The sequence below is a fragment of the Porites lutea genome, chromosome 9 (genome assembly GCF_958299795.1).
Source record: "Porites lutea chromosome 9, jaPorLute2.1, whole genome shotgun sequence".
Taxonomy (NCBI): Eukaryota; Metazoa; Cnidaria; class Anthozoa; order Scleractinia; family Poritidae; genus Porites; species Porites lutea.
The window spans coordinates 6,303,464-6,315,626 of NC_133209.1; the positions used below are offsets into that span (position 1 = coordinate 6,303,464).

General features: G+C 38.7%; 1 protein-coding gene across 1 annotated transcript; it reads right to left on the reverse strand.

Moving 5' to 3' along the window:
- Positions 1-6,201: 6,201 nt before the first annotated feature.
- LOC140947591 (uncharacterized) lies at positions 6,202-11,865 on the reverse strand. Its single transcript, XM_073396740.1, has 5 exons — positions 11,687-11,865; positions 9,886-10,378; positions 9,282-9,446; positions 8,441-8,636; positions 6,202-6,451 (listed from the first exon to the last, which is right to left on the reverse strand). The coding sequence occupies exons 1-5, from the start codon at positions 11,813-11,815 to the stop codon at positions 6,202-6,204; spliced, it is 1,233 nt and encodes a 410-aa protein (XP_073252841.1). The 5' UTR covers positions 11,816-11,865.
- Positions 11,866-12,163: the final 298 nt, after the last annotated feature.

Sequence of the window (12,163 nt, forward strand, 5' to 3'; positions counted from 1 at the left end):
TTCTTGCGAGAACAAAGTTGGAAATCTAAGCTGACAAAATAGGCCTATCTAGCCCATCAGAACATAGCAAGGATCCGCTTCATTTTGCCCACTCGTGGAGCCAGCCATGAATAAGTTTATCGTTCTCTTTCGTAGATGCACCCCCACCAAAAGGTCAAAGGTTGTGAAGGAGAAATTGAAAGAGCCCTCACAGAGGAAGTTCTTGACGACTGATCACGCAACATTGGCAAATTTTGGAAATCTTTAGGACTTAAAATTGAAAGTACCGAACGCCAGCATTGATGAAATACAAGCTGATCCAGTGCAATATCCAGGTGTAAAGGAAAAATCATTTCAAATGTTGATGGTTTGGTTTGACAGAGGGCAATCAGTAACATTCAATGAGTTGTCGAGAGCATTAAAGGCTCTTGGAAAGGACAGATTAGCGAAAAAATACTGTGGTGACTTTTAGGTGTCATATTCATGGTACATCGCGAAAAGTATTTTTATTATCTGAAATATTTTTACATTTTCTAAATTTTAAAGTATGTTTGACAAATACTATACCTACATTCAGAAGTGTATATTTCGTTTTAAGAAAGGACCATGCAGTTCATTTAGGCCATAAATTTCCCCAAACATAATTCGCTATTTTCGCTCATAACAAGTCCCATTTCTTTTTTGGTAAGGTGAATATATATCAAACTGATCACAGATATCTTACAAATCTACAAGACATCGTGGTACAAGAAAATTGTTAACAAACACGTTTCTATATATTTTAAAGACATGTGCCTGTCTTGTTGCAGCGGCACAGTCCACGACTAAACTCTCTAGTTTTTGAAGGAGGATGAACAATTCTCAACACTAATCTAAGGAATAAACGAACATACTATCTCCCTTGCCGATACCGTCTTTACACTCAGCCCCATTCATACTACTGATATGGTATTTGTTTTGAGTGTCAGCACCAGACAAGCACACACCATCCATTCCCAAAGCGAACATCTTGTATTGTTTGGCACGAGTCAACTCAGCGCACTTTTTCATTACATCATAAGTGTCAGCCATTCCTGACTGGATTTCAGTTGTAAAATCATAGAGTGTCTCCTCGAGATTATCAGCACCTCCAAAGCATCCCACTCTTCTTGCAGCTACCATCCTCTTAATAAAAGGATTTGTGTGAATTGTTACTATACAGGGATCTGAAAAATAACAGACAAATTAAACTCAAAAGCTGTTATGAATTCGGAGATTTATATTATATATAAAAATATAAATTAACTACCCTAAATTACAGCAGGCATTTGTAGTAGGCGCAAAATATAGAGTACAAAATGCGAGACACAAACAGGGTGTACAAAGTAGTGGTGTACCTTCTTTGCCCACCAATTCGCTCGCCATAGTCAGCAGATTATCCTCAATTTTAACCGACCAAATAAATTTTCAGTAATTAATAAACGCGATTTTATGGCGCTCGAATTGACACAGAGTGGACTTTCATTGTGAACCCTAGCGTCGGTTATTTAAAACATCATTGGAGCTCTAAATCTCCTTCTTTGTGGTTTAATTTACGAAAATGAGTGCTTTTTCAGTCTACCCTATATACTTTTAACATTGAATTTGTTCTCGATTAATAATAGATAAAAGCGTGGGGCAAACTGAAAATGGCTAAAGAACGCGGTTTTCAGAGTTTTGTTAAACACGGGTTAAATTCCATTTAAATAACTGGCCCCTAAAGTTTAATTCTTCAAAAACAGCAATCCACTTTGCAAATTTTGAAGTCAGAAAACGAGAAGGTCCATTTGTATTTATTCAATTTGGAGAGGGTACTTGTTAATAAACAGCGTAAGAGAATGGCGACCCTTTAAAAGCCTAAAAGGTGCATGTACAGAGAGACTTGTGGCGCTATAGCTAGGGCTGCTATATATCAGGGTATTTTTGGGTTTTCTACAGGCCAGCAAACAAAAACATCACATAAGAAACGTTATGGAGGCTGGTGTGCGAGCAAGATCTACATTTGAGCTGTCAAGAGCCCTGTAGAGCGAAGATAGTTTTGAAGAACCGACCTCCGGCTAAGCTATTCATGAAAAAATGACGCCATAATTACTGGAGACGAAATTATGAAAATAATCAATGGAAGAATACATAAAATTTAGATATAAAACCATTTAACCGTTGTGAATTGAAGAAACAAAAGGGTAAAGTTCTTTTGAAATATATGTTTAAACCAGAAGTCAGTGAGGAAAATCGGTCTTGTGTGGGTGTAGATAGTGCAAACTTTGCATGTTGGACGTTTTACGCGAAATGAGACGCAGACCAAATTTTTTTTTAAAATGAGTATAGATTGGCTACCTGCCATAACAAGTCTGTAGCAAAGGCCAGTTATGAGGACTCCAAGTGACAATCCACTGAAGAACCCGAACATAGACATCGATCAACTTTATCGTTCCTTAAAAGACCAGAGTATTCCTGAGTATGCTAGGGGAAGCAGCCCGTTAGATCGAAAATGAATGCAAATTGAAATAGTTCAACCGACTCTACCCGATGGTTGTCAGTTATCCATAAATTATTCAGCGAAAACTACTTTGGCACTAAATGTAGGCTATAAAAAAATCCGTTACAGAGGAAATAGCAGAAGACGTTCATACACTAGTTAGACTACAAAACGTAAAAGGCACTGGTTCCTTCTTTAAAAACGAAGTAGCAATTTTAATTATACATGGTACACCGTGGTGTCAAATATATATTTCAAAAGCAGATACATGTATAAGTCAGAAACGCCATATTTATCCCAACATACTGTCCAGTTCCTGTGCTAAAATGGGCGACTGAAAAACAATAGTTTGAAACCTGTCAAAATGTTATTCAAGAATAGTATGAAACTTTAATAACTCATTTGATGTATTTGAAATCGAAGAGATAGTTTTCAAGACCAAGACGAGTACTTGATATAAAATGCGAATTTTAAAGTACGCAAAAACACGGAACAGAGAAAGATAACGTTAGTATTTAGAAGCCCATTTAAATGTGTAATCATTTCTAAAACTAGATGCTCTTTGTTTTTCCTAAACTCTGTCCACTGAGTAGCACGAATGAGCAATAAGCAGAGCGTTCTCTGCCGTTTTTCTAGAGTAATTCAACCAGATTCTTAAAGTACAGTCAACTCCCTCTAAGACGGACACCTCTGGGACCCGCAGTAAATAAGTGTCGACGTCTTAGAGAGATGTTTGTCTTATAGAGAGTCAAATAAAGGGAGTAAACAAAGGCAGGGACCAACTCTAGGTGTCCGTTTTAGGGAGGTGTCCGTCTTATAGAGGTGTCCGTTAAGAGAGAGTCCACTGTATTAACTATATTGACAGAGGTAAGAAGATTTGCCTTTTAAACTTTTATTCATTTATTCATTTTCAGCATCAAATAAATGAATGGATGATTCCTAAATTTAGTCTCCTGGTCAAAATAATTTTGCATTAATTACTGCTCGAAGATTTCTTGATAAACCAGACTGAAAGACATGCAAAGCATAATAAATCGGCTGATCTGCATGGCTTCCGCGCTCGGTCATCGCTTTTAAGATGGTAGAGGAGCGAGGACTTTATCCCTGCATCTTGTCATTGTTTTAGAACTAGCAACGTATTTTTGTGGGCGCCAAAGTGTGGAACAGCAGGTCATTTATAAAACACATATGACCCCCCATTCCAATATTATGACCTGCTATTCGGTAATACTAAAAATTGTCACCCGCTTCAAACACAATGGGAAGGGTCATTAATTTAGGCAAAAGGAATAATCCAAGCGTTGGTAAGCATTTAGGCGTTTTGATACGGTTTCTCAGAGACCATAACGTTGTTGTTCAATCGCGTTAAAAGCGATTTTATCCTTGTCCGATCGCCACAAAATTTTAACCAGTAAATTGACTATGAATTGAAGTTTGTCAAACTGATTTTCTCAGGCATTTTCTGGCATTTTCTAGTAAAATCGATATCACTATGACAACAATACACAAAAAACTTTAAAATCAATTAAATCCGAATTTCGCACGACTTAAACCTGCTACTGAAAATCCAACATCAGGAACTTAAAGCGTGGTGTTTAGCAAATAACCTCCGTGAGAACTAAAAAATTCTGTATGTTCAAATTCAAATAAAACGTTAATATATTTCGAACCTTATATTTTCAATATGTATGGTCTGCGAGAAACTGTATGGTGTAATTCGACACTCGCCCTCCCAACTCCAAGGTCAGAAATGAGACAGAAATTCGTAGTAGCAAAATACCGTAAATTTAGCCCTGGGGCTTATATGATTTTTCAAAGGCCCCTTTTGAGAAAATTCCTTTTGAGGGGCTTATATACGGAGGAAAAATTGCGTTATAAAATCGGCTAGGCTTTTACTTATAAGGAAATTTGTGTCTCAAAATTGATGACCATCGAACGTTACCTACGCCTAAAAAAAGTTTGACGTACTTTATTTTTGGGGTGATAATAATTATGTTCTATGACAACCACGTCCTTGACCAGGTACATGATTACGAATTCGAAGAGCTTTTGTTCACTGCATTCTCGTCTACGACAAATTTGCTTCATACAGTAGTTTGCACTGACTGTACAGTTTGCACTTCTTACCATTACAGCGAATTCCTTTCATCTCTTGAAAAGAAGTATTCATAGTTGGTTTTTCGTAAATTAAGCTTGTAAATAAAGTTGTTCATTCTACATCCGGCGTATACTCATGGAGCTAAAAGGTTTTTGTTCTTTTCACATACTCCTCTTTACAAGTCCAGTAGAAAAACCTGCTAATGTCGCATTATCGGATCCACGCATTAGCGTTCTTCGCGCGTTCTTCCAACATCGCAAGTGGGTTTTCAAGCCGGGCAACTCGTTGAAACTGTGGTCTATTGCTTTTACAGTGGAACCCGGTTAATACGGACATGCCATAGTGTCCGTATTATCCGCGTGTCCGTATTAAGCGGGCTGTCAGAGAAAACGTCAGGAGCACATGTTTTATCGATATAAAGACCAAAGCAGACAGTTTTACGAGAAAACGTTGTTTAATTTCTTAACTGTAACAGTAGCAAGTTCATCCTAAAGAAACGTCACGATCATTTATCATAGTCTCCGAGTAAAATCTTTTAATTATTGTCGTATCGTTATTGAAACAGGCACGACAGTGGATTCATTTGAAAAAGTCTGTGACTTTACTTTAAGAGAAATGACTGCAACAAAAAGGCAAGGAAGTGAAACGTGTGTAACAGGAGTTAGAAAACTTTATTAAAGGACTATACGTAGTACAAGAGTCAAACACCAGAAAGACAGACTGTTCAAAATCAAATATGTCACGCTACTTTGTTACTGTTTTTTTAGTACTGTAATAAAATTTTATTCACCCGTAAAAATGTCATTACTTAAACAGTGTACAGTGTCTACAATTATCACATAATTGTGACAATGAAAATAGACAGTGTGCAGCTAACCAGTGTCTGTAAAGCGGGGTTGACAATATATGAGAGTTTGTGACTCGGGACACAGAAAAGTGTCTGTTGTCCGTATTAACTGGTGTCCGTATAAAGCGGGTTAGTTTGAGAGAAAATATATGAGCTTTTTGTCGGGACAAACGAAACTGTCCGTATAAAGCGGGTGTCCGTAGAGCGGGGTTCCACTGTACCACATTTGTATTTCTTGGTCTCTTTCTTATCATAGAGACGATCTGACCAAAAATTTGGGCAAAAAATACCACTCAAGACTGAAGAAAGTCCACTTCCAGTTGACGTGTTCATTAAAGAGGTACATGTACAACGTTGTCTTAAGGGTGATCAGGTCGGTAGGAATTTAGGGACCGGTTATCACTTATCGCCTGGGGGGGGATCACTTGATTTCAAGGAGAACAAAAGGGAGAATCAGTCGTAGCAAGAGCATAATGGCTCTTGGTCGTAGCTGAGAACCCAAAATGGAGGACCACTGAAAACTTTGGAAGGATTCAGAGGGGGGACCACTCAAATTCACAAAAGTCATAAAAAGGTTATTAGGAGGGATCACTTCAGTGAAGTAACATTCAAAGGGAGGATCGGCTAAATTTCACTTTGTTTAGCCCCTTATCATCCGGTCCCCTTAAAGCACCGGATGATAAGACGTGTACATTTACGTTTTAGAATCGTCACAAACACTTCCTACAGTATTTTCTTTTGTTTTTAATTTATTGTGTTTTCCAAAATAAATCTAAGCCCCTATATGTACACCAAACTACAAATGTCCTCCCATATATTTAAATTTAGGGAATGAAATGTCTTTGTGTTGTCGATGCTCGAGACTTTCGACTCTCCTAGAACCAGGCAAGATTGTAACTGTTTCTTAGTTGCATCCGCTACAAAGTCACCGCCAGTAGCTAAGTGGCGCAAATGATTCACCAAATTTGTGAAGGTCAAATGACCATCATCCTTTCCCTGACGATTTTGCGATGTTTCGTGGAGCTTAAATCTGTTACAATAAAGCAGAAAGAAAGAAAGTTTAGATGTTGGCCCTTTTTATACTAGAAGACGTTAAAGTCGCCTAGACGTCTTTAACATCTGAGACGTTAAAGCCGCCTGGTGTAAAAACAGGACGCATAAAAGTAGACGTGACTAATTTCAAAAGAGACAAAACACTGACTCTTTCCTGTCGTTTCTAGACGAGTTGGGCATAAATGCGTTCCACGGCTTTAAGGCATTCCTTTTTTATACCAGACGTATTTAAAGTCTGAGACGTTTAACTCGTCTGTTAAGTCTGGAGGGGGTACTCAACAAATTTTTTTTTCGGGGAGGCTCCGCCCCGAGGTCCAACCCCTTACCCTTTTATATACCATTTTCCACGAGAAAGGTACCCCTTTCGTGTACCTTTCAAATACCTTGTTTAGAACTTTGCATCCCTTTAACTGATGTAAATGCATTGTCATTTAAATAGGAATCAATCACAAAAATAGTTCGGCCCTTTCACAAACCCAAATGACAGATTGCCCTACCTTTTCATATACTCGAACGAGTAAAATCCCTACCCTTTCATACACCTGAAGCCTGAAAAATGTACCCCTTTCGGGCGGAGCCTCTCCTTATAGGCCATTATAGGGAGTACCCCTCTCCCCCGGGCTGTTAAGTGCATCGAAAAGACCTACTTAACAGAAGATGTCGTGAGACGTTAAATGCGTCCGCAATCCTAGTTATACTAGACGTTAAAGTCGATTTTAACGTCTCAAGCATAAAAACGGCTATAGAATTTTTTTTTCAAACTTTTATTAAATACTCCACAGCGTTACAAACTAACGTTATATAGCATTGCATAATATTGCATTACAATACATTATAAATAAATCACTGATGACATTACATTGCACTATAAACTTTAACACTAAAGTAACTATACCAAAAAAAAAGAAAATACGTTGGGAGTACACAACCTTAGATGAAAAGGCAGTTATACTTGGAAGAGTCTGATTTCTGCTACAACCCCATAATTATAGTCTAGCTATCAGTAACAAATAAATCAGCCGAGGGCAATTTGTATATAATATTAATTCCTGTAATAACCGTCTTGCAAGGTCAGACAGACGAATTCTCTTGGCTATACTAATAGTATTTCTACACCAAACACGACGCGTAAGATCATTGTGAATCTCACGATAGGATCACACGACTTCGTTTAGTTGCACGAAAGCCGTAAAAGTTACGGCAAACGCCTGCGATGACCACGTGATCAATTTTTCCGGCACTTTTAGTACACGTTTGCCGTTCAGGTTTTTTCAGCATGAAAAGGTTGGTTTTCGTTGTCACAAACCAGGAGTAAGCCCCTTGGGCCAAAACTCATGTACTTTGAATTTTCGTAAAGCTGTTTCAAAGAAATGGCCTTAACAAAAGCCGGTGGGCTACCAACAAAAGCGCACTACTGTCTTCACGAACAGACTGAAAATAGCAGGGGAAAATTTTCCACAGCTTTGGAAATTTAATCGTTGTCGGATGCATTGGAGATCGTTAGCTTCACGTTGATGATGTTTTTCGAACTACGGATCTGCAGGCACAGGTTCAAACCAGCAGCAATAAATGGTTCGAACCTTTCCGACACATTGTTTCTTTAGATAAGAAACTTGCTCCACTTTCCCAAGAGTAACAAGCCGGGTTATGGTCCGGTCGTTTGGGCAACCTCGTTGCCACAGATCTCCTACAGTCCCCCGGAGAACAAGTAGGACTGTACCCTGGGAACAAGGCTGATGTTTGGGCCTCACAGCACAGGTGTGCCTTTTCTTTTACTGTTAATATTTATTGAATAATCTATGATTTTGAAACAACTGAGGTGTTAAGCTTGTCAAAACCATCACCAAATCAGCATAAGTGCTAGCATCTCTCAAGCAAAAAAGCATAAGAAATACTAGGCACCAATTTGCTGACACCTATTTTATCTCATAATAAGAATCATGAACTGAAGGAAAATCTTCTTTACCTCCATAAAATTCCTCTTGAAGTGTGACAATCGTCTCTGCTGCAGCAGACTTTAGGGACCATATTTTCTGCCCAACTCTGCAAATGGGACAGGTAAATCTTAAAGAAGGCATCATACATGAACGCCACTCTTCTGAGAAGATGCGGAGGAATGGACATCAAACTAGGGTGAGGAGTTGAAGCTTTGGATAGAAATTCTGACAATAGAAAATGAAAATGAAATTGAAATTTTAGTGATCAGTAAACTTTCAGTTTTCAGATGATTTTAATCATCATTTTAACTTAAAAGTTACAACATGACTAACTTTGAGGTTGCATTTGAAAAAAAAAAGACAAGGACTTTAACAGTAACAACATTAAGACAAGACAAAATAATTATTAAACAATTAGAAAATAATCCCATCACAAGGTTTTGTATATTATGTTGTGGTTCAATTTTATCCTTGGTTTAAATTTTATTTCCCTTAGTTTCGAAGCCATAAACATACAATACCATACCCACTAACAAAAGAAAATAAAATTTAAACCATGGATAAAATGAAACCATAACATAATATAATTATAGTGGAACCTAGACATAACGAAGGGTCAAGAGAGTGGAAAAATTTGTTTGCTATACTGAGGTTTTGTTAAATCAAGGTTGTTTTCCATATATTTTACTACTATGGGTTGAGAAAATCATTCCTCGTACCAAGGACTTGGTTATTTAGAGGTTCGCTATATCAAGGTTCCACTGTGTATATGTTTCACAAGGATAAAAATCAAACTAACCAAAATTCAGACTATGCATTAAAATGTCCTTGAGATGATATGATTTTTCTTTATTTCTGATATATTCATACCTAGAAGCCATTCCAAAAGAAACTGCATAACATCATTAGCTTGTTGCCCAGACTGGCAATCATCTGAGGTCAAGAGAAGTGACGTGATAATGCTCCTGAGACCATTGTCCTGTTCAGCTAGAACATGCAGTTTTCCAAATAACAGCTTTCTCCTCCTTTGAGGATCTACAAAGTACAATAATGATGATGGGTCAAAAGAGTTGTTTGCCTTAGAAATGCTATGAGTATTTGCATCAGACCTTACAGGCCACAAAAGCAAAGCAAAATTTCAGGTGAACATCTCCACTATGGCCACCTTGGGGACAGACAAAAGTAGCCATTGTAGAGAGGTAGCTGTTAGTGGAGGCTTGACTGTAATACAGCCTACTGTCTGTCTTAGAGAAATGACCATCTTGTAGAGAGTCTTGAAACTACCTTATCACTGAGACCGCCCCCCACCCTTATCTAAGGGTCTGGATGACTGGCCAACCCTCCCCCCCCCCCTTATCTCAAGGTCTGGATCCGGTACGGCAAGAGGCACACCTCAGATCAGGAACTATAAGGAAGGATCTGCCTTTGTGCAAAAGACACACACACCCACCCATCCCTCCGCTGGAAATCTTACCTCCAACCTTAACCTGATGTTGTACATACTTGAACAAACACTGTGCAGTGACATCTACAGCTACTTCTCCAGAACTAACAGCACTAGGAAATTCCCCTACATTTGATGTACTTGATTCCAAGCTGGTTTTAACAGTTTTCTCTTGGCTTATTCTTATGTCTTCTGTAAGTCTGTCTCTCATTTTACACAAAAGATACAATGCAGCTCTTGTTTGACTCAAATGGCAAAAATCTCTTAGTAACTCCTCATTATTACCACAAGTCTGTGTTTCTCCAATTGTCATTCCATACAGCTTTAAAGTCAGTTTATACTGACTGTCTGACAAATGAGGATTCTGAAGGAGAAATTGCCGCAATAAAGTCTTTGATTTACCAAGAACTTCAACGGATAACTTGAACTTTCCAAGGTAAATTTGTTCAGATTTGTTGAAATTTTCGAGGTATTTATCAAGTTTCTCAGCAAGTGATGGCCGGGACTTTAATCTGTGATAAACCTGAAATAAAAACAAAAACATATACCCGCAATCAGCGACAAAATGAGTTGAGACACTTTGCCCTAAACTCGGCTTTTTTACTCACCCATCCCCTACATGCAGTGTTGTGCCGATGTTCCAGCTACCTGCAGAAAACAACAAACACCCCAACTTTGAATCGGGGGTGGGGGGTGCATGGGAGGGGTGTGGATTCTTTTATTCTCTGAAGGTACCATATTTGAGTACAAAGTCTCAATTATTTTGTCGCCGATTGTGGCTCCTTGTTGATATAAAAATGCTGCCAAGCCTGCATGACAGCAAGCCATGAACAAGATGGAAAGCAGCATGCAAGGAAAGTTGTGTCCGATAGCCTGGGGCTAGTGGATTTTGCTATTGGACTAGTAATTTCTGTTCATAAGTGACGTTTTTGCCGGAATTCAAATCACAGAAGATCTGTGATCAAACTTTCTCATCAAAAATGTTTTCCATGGTAGTTGAAATGACTTCTGGGTTACTATATTCTAGCTACAGCTTTCCCAAATGGCAAGCTGCAAACCTCGGTAATGCAGCACCTTTCCAGAGCTGCTCCCTGATTGGTTCAATAACAGCTTCTGGTAGCGGATGTACCGATTATATTATTGGCTAGCTCATTTTGGGACGTCATAAGTAGCGCTCGTAGCGTCTTCTTTCATTACCAGATTTGGTCGAACATTCCGAGTAGTTTTCCTCGAGTTTTGTGCATTTTGATCGTTTACTGTAAGAATATTCATTGAAGAAGTGTCATGTCGTGGCCTGGTCAAGGTTCGTTATGTAGTGTCAGTTACCGTTAGTGAAGAAGTGTCAGTCGTGTCATGGTTGTTCTGCCGAGGTTCGTCCATAGCTGTTCTTCGCTCAGTTGAGCATATCACATGTCAATGGTAAGACGCCAATGAGCGGGAGCCTTTGGATAGGTACAGACCTACTCGCAAACCTCCTTCCTTTGCACCCCGAAGAGAGTAATAGATGGCATGTCATTTTTCACCAAAAGGTATCTTCTTTTTTGCTTTGGTAAGAGGGAAATCAAAATATAGGGATGAAATATTTAGGGGCATCACAAACTGAGTATTTCTGACACCTCCCAGAAAGTTTTGGAAAACAATATAAAGCTTAGCTGGAAAAGAAACAAAACTTCACAGGTTTTCTTACACCGGGGCAAACCCTCCTCGTTGGTTAAATTATATATTTTCTACGCCCTATAAAGTATATAAGAGCCCCGGCCAATACAATGAAGATTTTAAAAGATCCATAGAAACTACAAGGCCCAGGAAAATTAAACTTGGTCTCAGTCACCTCTTCGAAGTAGTTTGCCCATTTGTATGCTTTCTGGAATGCACCTTCATCCCACTGCCGTACTGCATCACATCTCGACATACACAGCACATCCACGAAAACATGGGTATTCTTCAATATTTCATTCATTCCTCGGGATGATAACAGAATCGAAGCATCTTTTCACCCGTGTTCAAATATGGCGCCTCGCTTGAATCGGTATATACTTCATGGAATAAAGCCACAAGTGCCCCGTTGATATACACTCTGTGTAATGTACCGTATTGTGTCTTCTCACCGGGTAAATTATCGTGATATGTCAGTGGCGAGCAGATCAATCATTTGCCCAAGCCGAACGCTGAGGCAAATAATAATTGATCTGCGAGACACTGACAAATAACGATATTTTGCGATTACCGAGTTCAATAATTGTTTTATCATTCGATCACCAAGTTTGTTTTCAATGAATATCTCCGGGAAGCGCTCTGCCATTTTTTT